Source organism: Ictidomys tridecemlineatus, chromosome 6 (assembly GCF_052094955.1).
Source record: "Ictidomys tridecemlineatus isolate mIctTri1 chromosome 6, mIctTri1.hap1, whole genome shotgun sequence".
Classification (NCBI taxonomy): Eukaryota; Metazoa; Chordata; class Mammalia; order Rodentia; family Sciuridae; genus Ictidomys; species Ictidomys tridecemlineatus.
In genome coordinates, this window is record NC_135482.1 from 19161542 (window position 1) to 19179706 (window position 18165).

The 18165-nt window shown below is 38.0% G+C and overlaps 1 protein-coding gene across 5 annotated transcripts in view; it reads right to left on the minus strand.

The window, feature by feature from the left end:
• Positions 1-8569: 8569 nt before the first annotated feature.
• Positions 8570-18165, minus strand: part of Nr1h4 (nuclear receptor subfamily 1 group H member 4) — a 74463-nt gene continuing 64867 nt past the window's right edge. For all 5 annotated transcript variants that reach the window (XM_040279464.2, XM_040279458.2, XM_040279472.2 and 2 more), the window contains 2 exons: positions 10868-10981; positions 8570-9161 (listed from right to left, as the gene is read on the minus strand). In XM_040279464.2, coding sequence (XP_040135398.2) covers positions 8920-9161; positions 10868-10981 — 356 coding nt within the window. In that variant the 3' untranslated portion in view covers positions 8570-8919. The remainder of the gene's footprint in view (positions 9162-10867; positions 10982-18165) is intronic.

Below are 18165 nucleotides of genomic sequence, written 5' to 3' on the forward strand. Positions count from 1 at the left end.
AAACTAAAATCAAGAAGGCAATCTAAGACTTCAAAGTGCCCAGGCGCATAGTAAAGGCTAAATGAAAGTCAGTGAAAGAGGGAACACCCCACAGTCCTGGAGGTCGATGGTCAGAGGTTTGAAAGGAATTGAATTTTGAAGGATAAGAATCTGCCAGAAGGAGGAGGTAATTTTGAGTTAAGGAATGCTTTCCAGGCAGAGAGAACAACTAATGCGAGACTCAGGAGACGTGGGGCCATGTGGAATCTTCTGGGAATAGTAATTTTAAATATCAAAGTTTGGAGATGGGGAGACAGATCATTGGGAAGGGTAGGCACAGATGACAAGCCTGATAGGTACTGGGGGGGTGTAGATTCTTTCCTGCAGGCAGGATGATCACTTGGGGAAATCATTTTCAAAGATTTCTGAAGAAGGGAGTAAGACAAGTGGCAATTCAAAAAATTGAAAAATGACAGTTACCTAAAGTAGCTCAGAAGGGATAGTGAGGAAACATGTCTGGAGTTACCTAAGGGGCTAACTTATCTTAGTTATTATGTGATAGTGGTGAGGAACTAAGGAATATAGGGAAAACCAGGTATGGGGAAAGAATAGTGCAGTTTGGTTTGGGGTGTGTTTGTTTGAAATGCAAAAATAAACTGAAATTAGAGACGCTTCAAAGATGGTTGGAAAGTTAGGTTTAAAGTTGTTTAAATTGGTCTGTGCAGGCAATATGGATTTGAGAAGTCAATTCAACAATATTACTTAACATTGGCTCTGCATCAAGCTCTGTGTACACACCAAGGATCCTACTCTCACATAGCTTACATTCTGGGGTGAATGGGTGAAGATGGTCATTAAAAGTTGACATACAAGTGGTAATTGAACCTGATCAAAAACACTAGTTGTTGCTCCTCCTCCTCCTCCTCCTTCTTTTTACTAAATCAGTCCCCTGTGACTGCAATAGATATATATTCATAGGACCTGTTCAAATTGACCTATGTTTTCTACTGTTTCTATTTAAAACTAAAAAGCAGTTTATATACTGCTTCATTTTGAGTTGAGGCTTTAAATTGATTTGTTGAACCCTAACTTCAAAATATGTACATTCTCTACAGAATCTTAAGAATAAAAAAATCATGGGCTGGGGTTGTGGCTCAGTGGTAGAGTGCTTGCCTCTCACACATGAGGCCCTGGGGTTCTATCCTCAGCAACACATAAGAAATATAAATAAATGAAAACAAAGATATCGTGTCCATCTACAACTAAAAAATAAATAAATAAATAAATCACTGGGTGTGGTGGCACACATCTATAATCCCAGCAACTTGGGAGGCTGAGGCATGAGGATTGCAAATTTTTGAAGCCAGCCTCAGAAACTTAACAAGACCCTGCCCCAAAATAAAAACTAAAAAGGACTGAAGGGTGTAGTTCAGCGGTAGAATACTCCCAAGTTCCATCTCCAATATTGCTAAAAAAAAGAAAAAGAAGAAGATTGTGTTGTATAGATTTTGCTTACTGAGTCATTAATTTTCAATTGTTCTTTTATATTTTCTTATGTGTATATTATGTACCTATATATTTGAATATTACTTATTAAAAATTGAAACTATGCTTGTATGAAGTATTATTTTACTACACAGAAAAGACATACACACACACACACACACACTTAATATTTTTAAATCGTTTACTGAAACTTTGCTAGCAGGTTATTTTGTGTTTATTTTCATTTTATTCTCATTATATATTTCTCTATAAAAATATAGAACAATGTCTCGTAATGGTAATGATGGGGGAGCATGGGAGGAATGGAGAAACTTTAGATAGGGCAAAGGGGAGGGAGGGGAAAGAGGGGGCAAGGGGTTAGGGATGATGGTCGAATGAGTTAGACCATCAGTCTATGTATACATGTACTAAGTACATGTATAAAGACATGAATGGTGTGAAAATACTTTATGTACAATCAGTGACTTGAAAAATTGTGCTCTATATGTGTAATATGAAATAAATTGCATTCTGCCATCATGTATAACAAATTAGAATAAATAATTTAATAAAAAAATGAATCTCTTAAGATATAAAGTAAATATCACACATGTGTATATAAGTGTGTGTGTATACACATACACACACACACACACACACACAAATATACATATACATGGTGGCAAATGATCCAGAATCAGAAAATGTATGCAAATCACTACTCTTAAACCCCATATTCTTCATTGGTTAAATGTAGGATTGGGTAAGGAGTTCCCTTCTAGATTCTTTGATTCATTTGTGCATCTCTCCCCATCTCCATCCCTTCTCTACTTCCAGACACACGCGTGCGTGCGCGTGCGCGCGTGTGCGCACACACACACACACACACACACACACACACATCCATTTGTTGCTCCCTCTGCCTGGCTTTTACATTAATTCTCAGTTGCTATCCCATTCCCTAAGCACACTGACCATTTTACCTACCTTGATTTTAACACTGCAATTAGTAATTGAAGGTTCCATCTAATAAGCTGCAACCTGCTTTCATGTGCAGGCTTTCTAATTGGTGGTTGGGTTAATAACCATGTTCTAGAGGATCTCTCTTTACTTGTAATTGGCATACTGGTAACATGCAAAGCAAGACTCACCAGTTTGTGTCCGTCAACTGACAGTCTATTAGTTTTGACCTGCTAGTTGTGAAGATGTGCCCCATTTTAAGAAAGCACCATGTTTAGAAATCTAAATTTTTTTAATTATTACATTAGGAATTATCATTCATCTGAATAAAACACTCTATAATACAGAAGTGTCTGCTGCAGTCTGGCTGGGCACAAAATCACGAGCCACTCAAGCAGGAACAAATTTTATTTCCAAAACTCCTGCGAATGCCCTGCACGCGGCCTTCTCCCGGGACACACTACACCAACAGCAAATCCCTCCTCGGGAAATCCCTCCTACAGCACTTCCCCAACCAATGGGAACTCTCCAGGAGTCCTGTGAGAGCTCCAAAGTAGCAGGCTGAAGCGGGCAGCAGGGGTCTAATCTCTAATTGAATGCACATCTTAACATAATCATTATCATCTCAATGGCTTGCTGGCGTCACCTTTCAACCAAAAATGCCATGTGTCATTCCTACTTGGCTCTTGCTCTCAGCAAGTGTCTCTAAAAATAATATAGGCCTTGGATATTGAAAGTCCTACAAGAGTGCTTCTGTGGCTTCAAATATTCTCTGGAAGTTGATTTTTGTTTTGCTTTTAATTGGATTCTTAGTTCATTTTCCCTGTATTTTGTCACTGTTGTTGCTCTTTCTATATAAATTGCTTTGAGTGCTTTGACATTATTGAATATCAGCTTATGGATTGTGCCTGTGTGACATACTGGATGAAATCTTTGGGTAATAGAGATCTTGATTTATGCACAATTAAACTATCCATTCAGCAGATAATCTACTGAGATCCATTTACACTAAAATAGTATGTGTAAGTAGCTCAACAATATGAAATTTTATGATAGCAACAGTTGTGGTTAAAAACAAAAATATTGTGTTAAATCTGTATAGGGGTTGAATAATGTGCCCCAAAATTCATGTCCATCTGGAACCTTAGAATATGACTTGTTTTGAAATAGGTTCTTCATAGATGTGAAGGTAAAGATTGAGAAAAGATGTTACTGGATTAAGGTGGGCCCCAAATACAATGAGAGTTCCTGATGAGGGTGGAGGAAGAAATACCAACCATGCACAGACAGACACAGAGATTAGGATTATGTAGCCGTAAACCAAGGGATGCCAGGAGCTATCAGAACCTGGAAGAGGCAAGGGAAGATTCTGTTGGCACCTTGACTTTAGATTTCTGGCCTCTGGACTGTGAAATAATAAATGCCTGTTGTAAGCTGCCCAACTTGTGGTAACACGGGGGCCCTAGGAAACCTGTGCAGCCTATATCTGGAGAGAAATGTGAAAGTCCGACAACAGAGCACGAATGACTACATTGAGATACACTCTCCATTCATTCCTCCACTTCATCTACGAGATGTGGTCACAGTAATAACAGTGTGACCCATGCCAGGCTTTCACAGAAACTATGTTATCTCTAATTGGCTTATCATCTAAACAGCATCAAATTTCTACCAGGGAACAAGCCGGGGAGGAGATGTTCTGGGGTGTGTAACTAAAATGCTAGCATAGAACTTTCTAACTTCAGGCCCAGTTTGATATAAGAGTTCAAATAATATCACTAGAATCCAGTCTCTGTTGATTCTACTTCTCACGTTGGTTTTATTCTCAGATAACCTCTGGTTACCAGATGGTTTCCAGAAGTTCTAGTTCCACATTCTCTTAGCTTCAAATCTAACCTTCAAAGGCAAGTAGCTCTGAAGAGTGAAGCTCAGGCTAGAAAACACAAATCACTCTGGGTACTCCAAAAAGAGGAAACTTAACATGAACTTGATTTTATAGGAAATGGAAAAGCTGCAAAGATAAACAGAAGCAGATGAGATAACCCAGATATGAGCCATGTTACCCAACCACTACAGTCCCAGGGCCTGGAGGTCAAAAAGAGGAGTTCAGAGGCCAGTGCCATAGGCATTAGGGCAGGATTTGCCCAATAGGACTGGGAGCCACATGAGAGATGTGATCTGAGAGAGCAAGGGAGAAATACCTTGGCTTTCCTTTTGTTCCCATCCTCCAATCTTTCACCAGTGCTTTTGAAAGGGTAAAAGAAACTGAAGTTAAAATGTAAAGGACCAGGTATTATAAAGCTTCTAAGCAGCAAAGCCTGAGTTAAAATGTAAAGGACCAGGTATTGTAAAGTTTCTGAACTGCACACAGAACCTGAAATTCCTATAGCTGTTAAGACAATTCCCGGGACTGCCCATTAGATATGTGTAGGAATTCCCCCTGACCACTTAGTTGTTTAACAACTTGGGCCCAGTGCAGCTCAGCACGTAGGCACCTCAGGGCCTAAACCAATCAGTTTGAAGGTATACCCCGCTTTAGGACTGACCTATCACCCCCGCCCGACCTGTTCTCGCCAATGAATGGACTAATCATGTTTGAGAGTTGTTGTTCAATTTTCCTGTGCTCATGATGATTTGCTCTGATGTATGCAAAGCCCCCGCCCTCCCCAAAAAGTGTACTTAAGCACTGCTTAACCCTGCTCGGGGCTCTGGGCTGCTATCCCTTCTTGTGTGAGCACGGAGCCCCAGCATGCTGGATCTTGAATAAACCCCCTTTTGCTGTCGCATGAGTCAGTCTCTTGGTGGTCTCTTCCTCCGTCGTCCCTTACACTTTCTGTTGATTGAACCTGCCAAAGCCAGTTGACAGGCGAACCTATGGAATGCAGCCTGTTAGGGGTTAACTCTCCCTCCCAGTATGAACACAGCAAAGAAGGGGAAAGGGGGATGGATCTGAAAAGAATTAGCATACATTTGTGAGGTTTTTTGCTGTGACCATGCTATATAAAACAATGCCCAATTTCCAGTAGCTTATAAGAATAACCATTGATTTATCTTGCTTGGAGATCTGCAAGTTAGCTGATGATGGAAGTGGGGAAATGCTGCTTCAAACCATAGCTCAGGTTTAGGTACACACCTTCTGACTCTTATTCTAGTACTTGCAGCTATCCAGGGCATGCTTCTCACAGCAGATGGCAGAAGTACAAGAGCAGCAAGTAAAAACATGTGATGTCTCCTAAGGCCTCAGCTCTGAACTGGCACACTGTCACTTCCACCCACATTCCATTGCCTGAAGCAAGCCACAAGGACAAACGTAACATCAGCAGGCATGATGTGTGTTCTACCTACTCTGGTGAGAGGCATTGAAATTTGACAAGGCAAAGGTCTGGGCATAAACTTCTATGACAGAAAGAGGGTGAAGAATTTGGAACAATAATACAGCACAGAGACAGGAAAATGCCACGCACTGCTGGCCTCCCGAAAATATCCCAAGCAAAAGATCTCATTTTCTTTAAATGGGTCACATGCCCAATCCTAAACCAACCACTGTGGCCCAAGATGTGTGATGCTCTGATTATACCTATTTGAGTCACATTTCTGACTCCGGAGCTGGGAATGGAGTCAATCCATCCAAAATACATGACCAAGCCAAGAATGTTCAAAATAGAACCCACTACAGTCACCTAACACCCTATTGTGATATATAATCATTTACTGAATTTATTCTTTTCATGACAGGGAAAAAATAACTAATTGTAATTTTGTAAAAGAAAAAATATCTGGGAAAACAAATTTGACTATAGAAGAAATAGTGAAATTGGTTTCTAATTCTTGATAACAACAACAATAAAAAAAAAAAACTAAAAAAACAGTTATACATACACAGACACAAATTTCCTTCAACCAGCCCTGACACCAACTGGATGTCCTTCAATTCATTTCAGTTCTGACATGAATTACTCAGACTTAGTGCCAATCTCACAGTTCGAGGGCTCAGGACAATAAGATGGCCCTCACTTCAGACATCAGCCACAAACCCCAGGTTAACACTTATACTTCTGACCAACCAATTGGGTTCAATAGCTTGTTAAAGTACTTGGGGAGACATCTCAGTCCTGTGACCAGTTTATCATCAAGAATACCTCTCAGGAACAGCCAAATGGAAGAGATACACAGGACAAGGTCTGAGGGAGGGAAGGAGCACTTCCCTGTGTTTACCAACCCCCTAAATTTCCAAATCTCATTGTTTAGGGGTGTTTAAGGAGATTTCATTACATAAGCATGATTTATTAAATATTGGCTTTGGGTGTTTAAAGCCTATCTTCAGCCCTTCTTTCCCCAGAAGTCAGGGGTTAGGGCTGAAAATTCCAACTCTTTAATCATTCAGTTGGTTCCTCTAGTTGCAACCCAACCTGAAGTGATCTAGGGGCCCACCAAGAGACACCTCATTAATAAACCTAGGAATGGTTAAAGGGAGCTTGTTACAAATATCAAAAGATTATTCTATTAACTCTATCACTCAGGGATTTCCAAGGGTTTTTGAAGCTCTGTGTCAGGAACCAGGATCAAAATCAAAATAGGTTTTGTTTGTTTGTTTGTTTTTGGTAGTTGTAGATGGACAGCATTCCTTTATTCTGTTTATTTTTCTGCGATGCTAGGATCAAATACAGTGTCTCACATATGCTAGGCAAGTGCTCTGCCACTGAGCCACAACCTTTGCCCCAAAATATCTATTTCTTATAGTATCATAATTAGTTTTCCATATGGTAAGCATCATTGTTTGCTATTATAAGGTCATAATCATTTTAATAAATCCAGATTACAGGATTAAGCTTCTAGCTCTGTCCACAGCACCCTCACAGTCCCCATGTCTCACACCTTCCCCCAAAAGATACCTTGTGATCTGGAGACACCAAACCACACACAGTTCCCCAAAGCTGCATCTACCCTTTGAGACATTCAGAAATTTATTTGTCTTAAGTGTCTTTTCCTCACCAGCCCTCTCCCCATGGGCCCGCCTATATTCTCACTTGCCTCTTCATTAATCAGCTATATCCCTTTAATCACTGGAGGTCGATATCTTCACTTTACAAAGGTGAAGCTAAAGTTTAGAAAGGAATGGTGCTCCCTGCCATTGTCCTAAAGATTAATTTTGGTCTTCTGGGGAATCTGCATAATTCCCACCTTCTTCCTGGTGCGGCTGCCCTTCCTTCACCTTGACTCCTAGCCATGGAGTCCAGGGCTATCCTTTGAAACCTAAAGGAAATGCCACCTCCTCCAAGACTTTCCCCAACTGGGTAAGCCCACAGAGCGCTTTCCTGTGCACCCCAGTTCATTCCCTCCAGTTGATTACTGGGTCTTAATCATTTTTGTATCCCTCATGGAGTTTTACCAAAAAAAAAAAAAAAAAAAAGCATGCACTTAGTTGTATCAAGATAGAATCCACTCCCTTTTCCACTGACTACTTATTTTTAGAACTTCAGGGTTGCTTTAGTATTTTAATACAAAAAAAAAAAAAAAACTCTTTGTTTGCTAAGCAAGCACCATTTTGGCTGACTTCAGGAAAAAGGAAGATTTAAGATCATCATTTATAGAAGGTGTGTTTTTGTATTCACCAAAGAATAATGGGGAGAAGAAAGCAGCCATAGAACAATGAAGGAAGGAAATGAACTAATTCCTGCTTTGGGGGAAGTATACAACAGCTGTGCACCCAGCTGTAAGAGTGTTTTCAAATAGCAAAACAAAACAAATGCAAAAGTGATTAATTGTATACACTGGAGCCACTAGTGAGCACTTTAAGAGAGATAAGGGTATGTTTCCTCACTGTAGTTGTCTGCCTGCTCTCAATTTGTAAATGCAGTGTCAAGACTGTAACTAGGGAGAAAAGGGATGCCTCGAGGGGATATTTTACATGAAAATCATTAATTTTTCTCTATTCTATTCTCTTTGAACTTCAAAGAAAATGAAATGATCTCAGGGCTATTGCAAATGAAAGAATGTGCACCATGACTTCTCCAGGCTCGAGAAAAGGACCATTTAGTTATAAAGATTTATCTTTCTGTAAAAATTACCGCCCCCCCCCAGTTCTACAGGATGTCTTACATCACTTAAAGAAATATTTGTCAAATTTTGTTCTCAGAGAAGAGTCTTTTGCCATTATGTTCAGTTTATTGCTAAAATTGAACACAACTCTTTAACAAAGTATAAGCAATAGAGTAAGAGAAAGAGCAAAATGGGGTTTCCCCCAGTTCAACAGACAGAATAGAAGTGACAATCAATTTAATTAGGCAACAGGGCATGCCAATTAGAAAGTAGGATTCCCTGAAGCCTTGTAAAATATAATATAGAGAAGTAATTCTATCTAACCTCATATTTACAGCTGTGGAAGTTATATAATTACTGCATAAATATTCATCAAGATTTTTGAGTGAAACCAGGTACAAATGAAATAAAGGGAAGTCGTACATCAGATTTATATCACAGGGCCGGGAAAGGAGCTCAACACTGCACATCCCAGATTTCACAGAGCAGTGGGGTGAACTTGTGATCGTTCACTCTCCATGACATCAGCATCTCTGCGTGGTGATGGTTGAATGTCCGCAATTCCGTCAGGCGACCCAGAAGACAGGCAAAATGCTGAGGATTTTCAGGCTGATGAATCTTGCACAGTTTTTGTAACACATCGAGCAGTGGTTCCTGAAGTTTCTCCACTGCCTCTCTATCCTTTATGTATTGTCTATCTGTTTTGGAGTTTAAAATAAAGTGACAAAATTAAAAAGTGGGAAAGCGTTAATTTGGCATATTATAGCAAGGTTAACTTTTGGGAAATGCACATGTACCCTCAAAATGTACAAATTAATATACACCCATGCAATCACATGTACATCAAGATATGAACATCTAATGCTCCCAAGAATCCCCTTAATGTCCCCTCCCACCAAAGCCCCTGAAGGTAATCCATGTGATAGATATAAGTACCCTTTCTGATGGGTATAATCCCAGGGGTGAAATTGCTGGGTTAAAGAATATCTATGGGTGTAATTTTAGGAGGAGGTTCTGCCCTCCTAAAATTACACCCATAGATATTCTTATGTACTTCATATAATAATAATAATAGAGAACAGTTTTTCTTTCTTTCTTCCTTTCTTTCTTTCTTTCTTTCTTTCTTTCTTTCTTTCTTTCTTTCTTCCTTTCTTTCTTTCTTTCTCACTAACTGTTTATGGCTTTAAAAAAAGAGCAATTAGCTTCTGCCTCAATATCATGCATAAAAATGGCTTAATAATTTTTTTTCTTTGTGGTGTTAGGGATTAAACCCAGGGAGCCTTGTGCATGTGAGGCAAACACTCTATCAACTCAACTCTAGCCCCCAGCCCTAAAAAAAAAAAAAAAAAAAAAAAGGCTTAAGGCAAGCATTATAAGTGTGCTTTACAAATCCTAAACATGGCACAATCCTGGCATTACTTGCTCCCAAATACACTTACAAGTGAATTTTATCTACAGAGGTATCAATATTGTTTAAGACAAGAAAATCGGAAGCATCACACTATATAAACATATGGTAAAGATTTAGTAATTGTACATCCATACAATGGATTATTATGCACACATTATAACAAACTTTTACCAATATAATCATACAGCTTACAATTGTAAATCAATACAACTGTAAAATAATTGGAATGGCTTGGAAAAGGTCTATTGACAAGCTGTAAACTTTAAAAAAGCATAATATGTTCTCTATTATTATTATTATATGAAGTACATAATTTATTATTTATTTATTCAATACTAGTGATGCTTACCCACCAAGGAATATCCCTAGCCCTTTATATATTTTATTTTGAGATGGGATCTTGCTAAGTTGCTTATGGCCTCACTAAATTGCTGATGCAGACATTGAACTCGTGATCCTCCTGCCTAAGCCTTCTGAGCTGCTGGAATTACAGATGTGCATCGACCACGCCTGGCTAATAATTTCATTTATAACCCTGCTCAAATGTCAACCACTTAGAAAAGACTTCTCTGACCACTATTTAAAATATCATTATCCTACCACTTTGTTTCCTTATATTCTCATCATTACATTTTTGGAAGCATTTTCTATCTCCTGAAAATTTATTTTTATCAGTTTCATCATTTATTATCTTCTTTGTACTAGTAGAATGTGAGCCCCATGGGAGTTGTATCTTATCATATCCCTAATGTCTAGCACATAGTATATGTTCAACATGCATTCACGGGATGACAAGGGTGATGTTTGGGAAAAAAAGATTAAGAAATACACTAAAATGTTAACAATGGCTCTATTTGAATGGTAGAACTACAGAGCATTTGATTTGTCCTTTGTGTTTCTGTGTTTTCCAAATTTCCTTTAATAAACTTTATTACTTGTTATGCCAAGGGAAAAAAACAAAAGGTATAAAAATTTAATGCCAACTGAAATTACCTGGAGAGAGGATAACAATTGCCGTAAGCAGAGCATACTCTTCTTGAGTCATTTTCAATTCCCCAATACTTTTATAAAAACTAAACATAGGTGTGATATAGTCATCAGAGATACCTACACGAGAAGGTTGAAAAATTACAATTATAGTAATATTTTTGAAGGACTAAAAAGCTTAAAACTAGAAACACATTACAGAAACATATGATGATCTCTATCCCCAGAGGTGCACATTTAAATAATCATATAATTTAAATTCGGTCAAAAGCAGAACATGGCAAAGACGACCAATTGATAAAATCCTCAAAGTACAGATTTCAGCCGTGTCTTTGTTTCAGTCACTACTGTCTGACATTAAATAATAATGCTTTTGAATTGCTAGAAAGAATTTCAAAATTTCACCATTTTATTAGATGGAGCTTAGTTAAATCTTGATTCATATTTATATCTATAACCAAGGCATAGATAGCATCTTAAACAAATGGCAAAAAAAGTTGTTCTTTACTCCAGAAGTATTGACAGCTCTGTTGAATACACTGGCAGTGTTCCTATCAAAGGGTTCCAATCTCTGGCCAGAGCAGCAGGCCTACTTGCCCACTGCCTACTTGGCAAAGGTACTTGGCTGTTCTCTTCAAACTCAGTACGTCCAAAATCAAAGATATCGTGTACTGAACTCTCTCACCTTCCTCTACAGCCACTTCTTTCCTGGTTTGCCATTCTCAGTAACTGATATCTTTACCCACCCCATTGCCCAGGCCTGATAACTGGGACCCAGGTGGCTGGTCTTATGGATTCTCCCTTCTCCCCTCACCTGTTGCTCTCTCCACTCTCCATGTCTCCTGGCACTGGCTGAGTTAGCTTAAAGTCCCATCTCTTTCCATCTGGGTTACTGCAAGTACCCCCTCAAAGTTCCCCCTCAAGGACCTCCTGTCTTCACCTTGTTCCTCTTCAATGACCTTTCTAAAATTCAAACCACACACTTTCTCCCCACTTCTTATAAGTCTTTCCATGGCTTACAACTTCCATGATTTTTGCCACAGATTTTTAACTTTCTTCCTTGACTCTGCCCCAGCCATCCCTAACGGTGTGGGCCTCCTCCATGTTTGTCTAGTCACTGTGACACTCGACACGACACAACAGACACTTGTGACAGGCTCTTTTTCTGTTTCCAAAACACTAAATCTGGCACACGTTTAGTTCTGGTATGCACCTGTTTTAGTGAACATCTGTAACTTTCTTGTCTCCTACCTATGGAGAGCCAGCACCTGGTCTATGCAAACTGTAAAAAACAAACAAACAAACAACTGTGGCACTGTCTTTTTTTCTCTTTTCCTTTTCCCTGTATCATCAGATACCTTCTTTGTTTCATGTTCCTCTTTGATCTATCCTCTATCCAGGACACCAGAATGACCTTCATAAAATTCAAACCACACACATCTCCCCCCTTCTTACAAACCTACTGATATCTGATCCATTGGTGAGTCTCTGGAAAGAAATCCCTATAAGTCCTAGCATTGACTGTTTGCTCCAGCCAAGAGACAAGATTCTAACAAAGAGTTCTAAAAATAGCATTAGGCAGCAATTTTATTATGTAAGGACCCTTTTTATAAGACACCCCCCCCCCAGAACCCACCCCTGGTAATAGTAGGAGGCCATATTTGTTGAGTATTTATTATGTTTTAGGCACTGTTCTAAGTACTTTTTATGCAATAATTAATCTTTCTAACATCTCATAAAGCAGATACAGAGGGGTATATGACTTGTCCAAAGTCACACAGCCAGTGAGAGGTAAACCAGAATTCAAACCAAAGCTTGTGGGCTTTGTCTAAACTGCCACTGCTTTTCTATCCAGCACCCTTATGTCTAGCCATGTTCAGCCACTTGTTCCCATAACAATTCAATCTGTCCTGTTTCTGGATGTATTGTTCTCTCTCCTTGGAATATCATTTTTCTCCTTTATCTAGCTTACTCCTCTTCATAAGTTAAGATTTCTTTGTGTCTGCTCAATCAACAAATATCAGCTTGGTGCCTGTTCTGTGCATGGCTCTACTCCAGAAGGGCCTTTGGCTGGGAAATCAAGGAAACAGAAAATACTGTGATGTGACTTATAGATGAATTAAGATGAGGATGCATCTCCCAGGATTGGTCCAGATGAGAACAGACTGTTCTATTCCTTTCCAAACCGGATCTAAAGCCAAAGAGCCTTGGCTGAACTGAACCAAAATAAAATTTGATTCTGAATGCTGAAGAGTACAACTATCAATTTTATTGGTACATTTTAGAGAAAGTGAATTTATTAGAAAGTCTAAATCTTCACTTTAGAAGACTATGAAGAATCTTCCCAAAATAAATCTTGGGCCTTTCCCTCTCTAGTCAATGCACCACACTCTTCTCCCCTTTACTTCTGATTCTTTAATTGACCCCAGTGGGCTCTCTTGACAACAAAGTCTTTGTTGAGCAACTTGGGGATTTCATCATGTGGAAGGGTGCCCTTTATTCAGCTGTCACAGATTGAACTGAATCCCCACGACCAAACTGGATACAGTTTAAAAAGCCGTGGACTGGAGTATGTGAGTCTAGAAATACAAGTCCTGGCTCTCAACACAGTGCGTAGGAGGCCATGCGCCAGCTCTGAGTGAAGTCTGACTCCACAACTTAGTCTTGGGCACAGTGCTTAAACTTTTTAAGCCTTCAGTCTCTTATCTGTGAACTGTGAATTATGTAACAAAAACATCGCATGAGATAATGTGTCAAGAGTGTTTAGCACAATGCCTGGCTCATAAAAAAAAAAAAAAACCCTTGATAAATGTTAGAGCAAATAAGCACAAAACCTACTGTTGTTATTTAGGTGAACTGAATCCACAGATTAGTTCATCTTAAACTCAGTTCATTTTAGCCTTAGATTAAATTTACTTTTACCTTTACAAAGTTACGTGTTTTTTTAAAGAAAATCATTCTGTATATGACTGAGAAGGAATACAAATAAGCTGATCAGTGATTTGCCTCAAAAGATTCCCAGATATTAAAGGTAAACTAAAATCTGAATTTTTCTCACTAAGATTTTCATTTCTATCTTCAAAAAATGGCTGTCTTTATGCTCTCTTGAGCATGTATGGACTTTATCCACCAGTCACAGTTACCTAAAATAATAATTCATCACTATGCCATAATCTTAAATAGTACATGCAATTTGGAAGTGATATTCAAGGCAGCTGATTTTGAAATGTCCAATTTTTAGAAATCATCTTTGAATACCTAATTTCCTGGTTCATTTGTCTTTCTAAATCCCCACTTAGCCTTCAAAAATGTTACTTCAATTAGCTATCTAATTATAGTTGATACTATTTGAGGAAAATTGAGTTAAAATGTTTATTATGATTGTTTCATTTTGTGAAAGTTGTAAAAGCCCAGTATTATAAATATAGAAAAATGTAGAAAACCAATAATAGAGTTCTTAAAAAATAATAATTTTCCAATAGGATTAATCAAATATAAATGTGCTTTGGAAATTAGAGTCAACAATCATTAACCACAAAAAAATTAAGGATGTGTTTTCAAGATTTTGGGAACTAGGGATTTCTAAAACAAGTGTAATGACAACATTATCCTGAAGGGGGCAGCCAATTTCCAGTTTTTTCAGCTTCCTCCTACTTCATAACTGCTTTCTTAAAATTTGCTTCGTTTTTGCTCTTGTGACCAATTAGTTGATTTTTGGTCACTAGAGGGGGCTATTTTCTAACTCAGTTGCCAAGACTTTGCCATGAAAAACTCTGAAATTGTTAAAATAACAACAAAATTTCTATTTTTACTCCCCAGTTTATTTATTTTCCCTTAAAGAGTTCTGTGATGGATGAATTAATTATTCAATTATCAGAAATATTCTCTTAGAGAATAACCATTTGACACAATTAACACTATCTTGCTCTATTTTAAAATGAATTGTCTTTTGTCTCCAAATTAACTTCCTAGCCTCAATTAGGAACCACAACAAAAAAAGTGGCTTATTTGTTTGTGTGAGTGTGTATTATATACAAGGATCCATATTATACAAGACCAATTTCCAGTTTTGTAAATACCTCTTTCTGATTTACTTTAACTGTGGATCCCACCTTGTTAAAAATGAGGCTTTTTGCAGACCTATGTAATTTTTTAATTCTTTCAGTAATGATGCCATCCCATAAGCCTCTGACATAACATACAAGGTTGTATCTGCTTTCTGCTTTCCTTTCAGACTAAACTCTTGCCCTCCCAAAGCTTTCTTCTGAACTAACTTCTGGGTTCCTAAAGGTGATTCAGTTTGTTGCCTACACTACAAATCTACCTTCCCCAGCCCAGCCTCATAACCATGTAGGTGGAGGGAGATCCTGGCTCCCACCCACAGTCATTTCCCATAGCAGAGGTTGGTGTAGTCAGGAAGAGCAGTGCAATTCTGGCTAATGAGACTGAAGGGGAAATCTCTACTGGGATGCTCCTTAGAGAGATTTCCAACCTTGGGACTCATTCCTCTCTTTCATTTGGCCATTGTGGAGCTTGGAACTGCTGTGGCCATTAGATGCCCAGGAGGAGAACTTGCCTGAGAGTGAAGCCAACACACCAAGGTTAGCAGAGGAAAAGGAACTGTGTTTCTGGTGATGTGCAGAGCCCCTGGATTGACCAATTCTGCTGCCACAACTTCCTCATTTGAGTTAACACATTTCCTTATTTTTAAGGCCATGTTGGGTTAGATTTTTCGGTTACCCTCAACCACCAGCATTTTAATAGGGATCTCTCCTAATAAATGAGAAACATGTTTTATGTCTTCACATTTTGTCCCCTGAAACATAATACAGGGTCCTTGTTAGGGTAAAGCACCCTACCCATGTTCCAAAGCCAAGTTCAACAGTAAAGCAGAATTAGTTGCTTTACTTTCCATGTTCAATTCTATGATTCCTATTACAATTTGTATCTCTCCTTTTTACTAGTGTATAAAACACCATATATATATTGTGTAAGAGCAGGAACCAATTACTGCATCTCCAGTGCCTGGAATGTGCCTGGTCCATAAAGGCTACTCCATAGATGTTTCTTATTCATCCCTGTATCTCTAATAATATCATCTTTGTGGAGATGTGGCAAGAGATTAATAAATATTTGTTAAATTTGGAAGTATTGTGTTTTGTTGGTTCCTTGTGACAAAGATGACATAGCTGTGAAATGTGATTGGGCAAGAGATGTCATTAGGACAATAGGAACATTCTTGAGGTGCTAAGGAAAGTTCCATCTGCAAAATGACTTCAGTGAGTCATTTGTGTCATAGTCTTAGTCCTAAAAAAAGAAGCTGCTGTCATTGCATTAGCAAAAATTTTTTTTTAAAAAAAACCTACTATGAATATAAAATATTTCATTTAAAATGGTTAATAAATGACATTCTTTGTATTAGGCCTTACTGGTACTTGGAGTTGCCAACGTTTGGACTGTCAAGTTTAAGATTCATTCTAACAAACTTTACCAATATTTGTATGCCTGTTATGTCCCAGGCACGGTGGTAGTGCTAGGAATATAAAGTCCTCAAGCAATTAACAGATTAACAGAAGAGACAGATGCATAAATAAATACATGATGTCCAAAAATGAGCAAGTACAAAGGACTTTGGGGAATACAGCTAAGGAACAATGAATACCAATTCATATTCCTTTAATACTTCCTGTCCATTTGAAAGAAAAATTTTTCCTATAATTAAGCTCCAGGTTGTCCATTGTCAAAATTATCATGTGATCACTTTCAAATTAAAATAGTAAGAATTCTAAACTTTAAGCATTTTACCTTTCTTATATTTTCTCATTTGTTCCTTTACATTTCCAACCTTTCTTTGAAAGACAGTATTTGAACTGATCATCAGATTACTGCTGCTTCTTGGGAAATTTTTAATTCTTTTTATTATTTTTGCTTGTGTATGTTAAAAGCCTAAAGCAGTAAAATTATACACACACATACACATATTTAAAGAACAGAAAAACAGGCACAGTATATTTTAGTATATAGTACTACTAACTAGCTACAACTTCATCTCTCTAATATCTTCTTTCTCTGACCTCATTGTCTCTATTTATTTTATCATTTATTTAAAAGCAATTTGACATTGTTAGCTGCTGCTTATACTTTCCATCTCAATTGAAAGGCAGGAGCTGATTTGCTGGGTCTATATTAGACCTTGGTGAGTGACAGGTGCAGCGTGTAGTTAAGGCACTGGGCTTGCAGTTAGAACACTTGCAGTCACTTCCTGAACTCTACTGATGAGCTGTAGGACCTTGGGCAAGTTATCCAGCCTCTCTAAGTCCATTTCCCATTCTATAAAATACGAATCTGACACCTACCTACAGGAGCCACTGGGAGTACCAACAAGATGATTGTGTATTCCTGAATAATACTCTCTGAACTGAATACTTCATTTATGTCTATTGGGGGACCTAAAAAAAGGGAGAAAGCCTATAAAATTTAGGAGTTATTTATATTTGAAAAGAACAGAAAAAACTTGCTTTGTTCCATAAGAGGTTATTGCTAATTTCCTTACTGTTAAAAAGTAAATCGATTCAGTGTAACCACTATTGTGTTTTATGGCATCATTTTTGATTATTCCTATTTTTATTAAAAATTCTAGCTTAAAAACCTAGTTTGCATTATAACAGTCCATTAGGAATGAAATCATTGCTGCACAATACTGTAAAAACAATCCAACCACAAATCGTGTCATATATATGTTCTGAAGCTTCCATTAACATAAACAAAAACTGTAACTCTCATTAAGTAAAAGCATCTCATGAGACAGTATCTTTGTGTATGTAAGTGAAATGGAATAATAGAAAACAAAAGAGTATGAATTTGAAGAATGAGGAGAGAAAATTCACATTTTATTCTTTAAAGAGTTCTGCAGGCATGAACAGGGGAACTTTGAGAGGTTGTGCTATTTTAGAATTAAACGTATAATAGAAACAAGAACATGTTACTTTAGCATAAGAATGAAAATTTCTGAAAGGTCACCGTGCAAGATCAGGCTTTTATGTGGAAGAGGTAGTGTTCTGAAAATCCATGGAGGGGGGAAGAAAGTTCATAAATATTAATAAATAGAAGAAACAGCATTATGGATAATAAAATATGAAGCAGCACGTGAGTTCGGATGGTTTTTATTGTCACAATATGTGGTTGATATTTGGGGAAAGGATCTTATTATGAACTAGAGACGTGCTGTGTTAGTCAACTTTTCCTTGCTGTGGCAGAAATACCTGACGCAAATAACTTAGAAGAGGAAAGATTCATTTTGGATC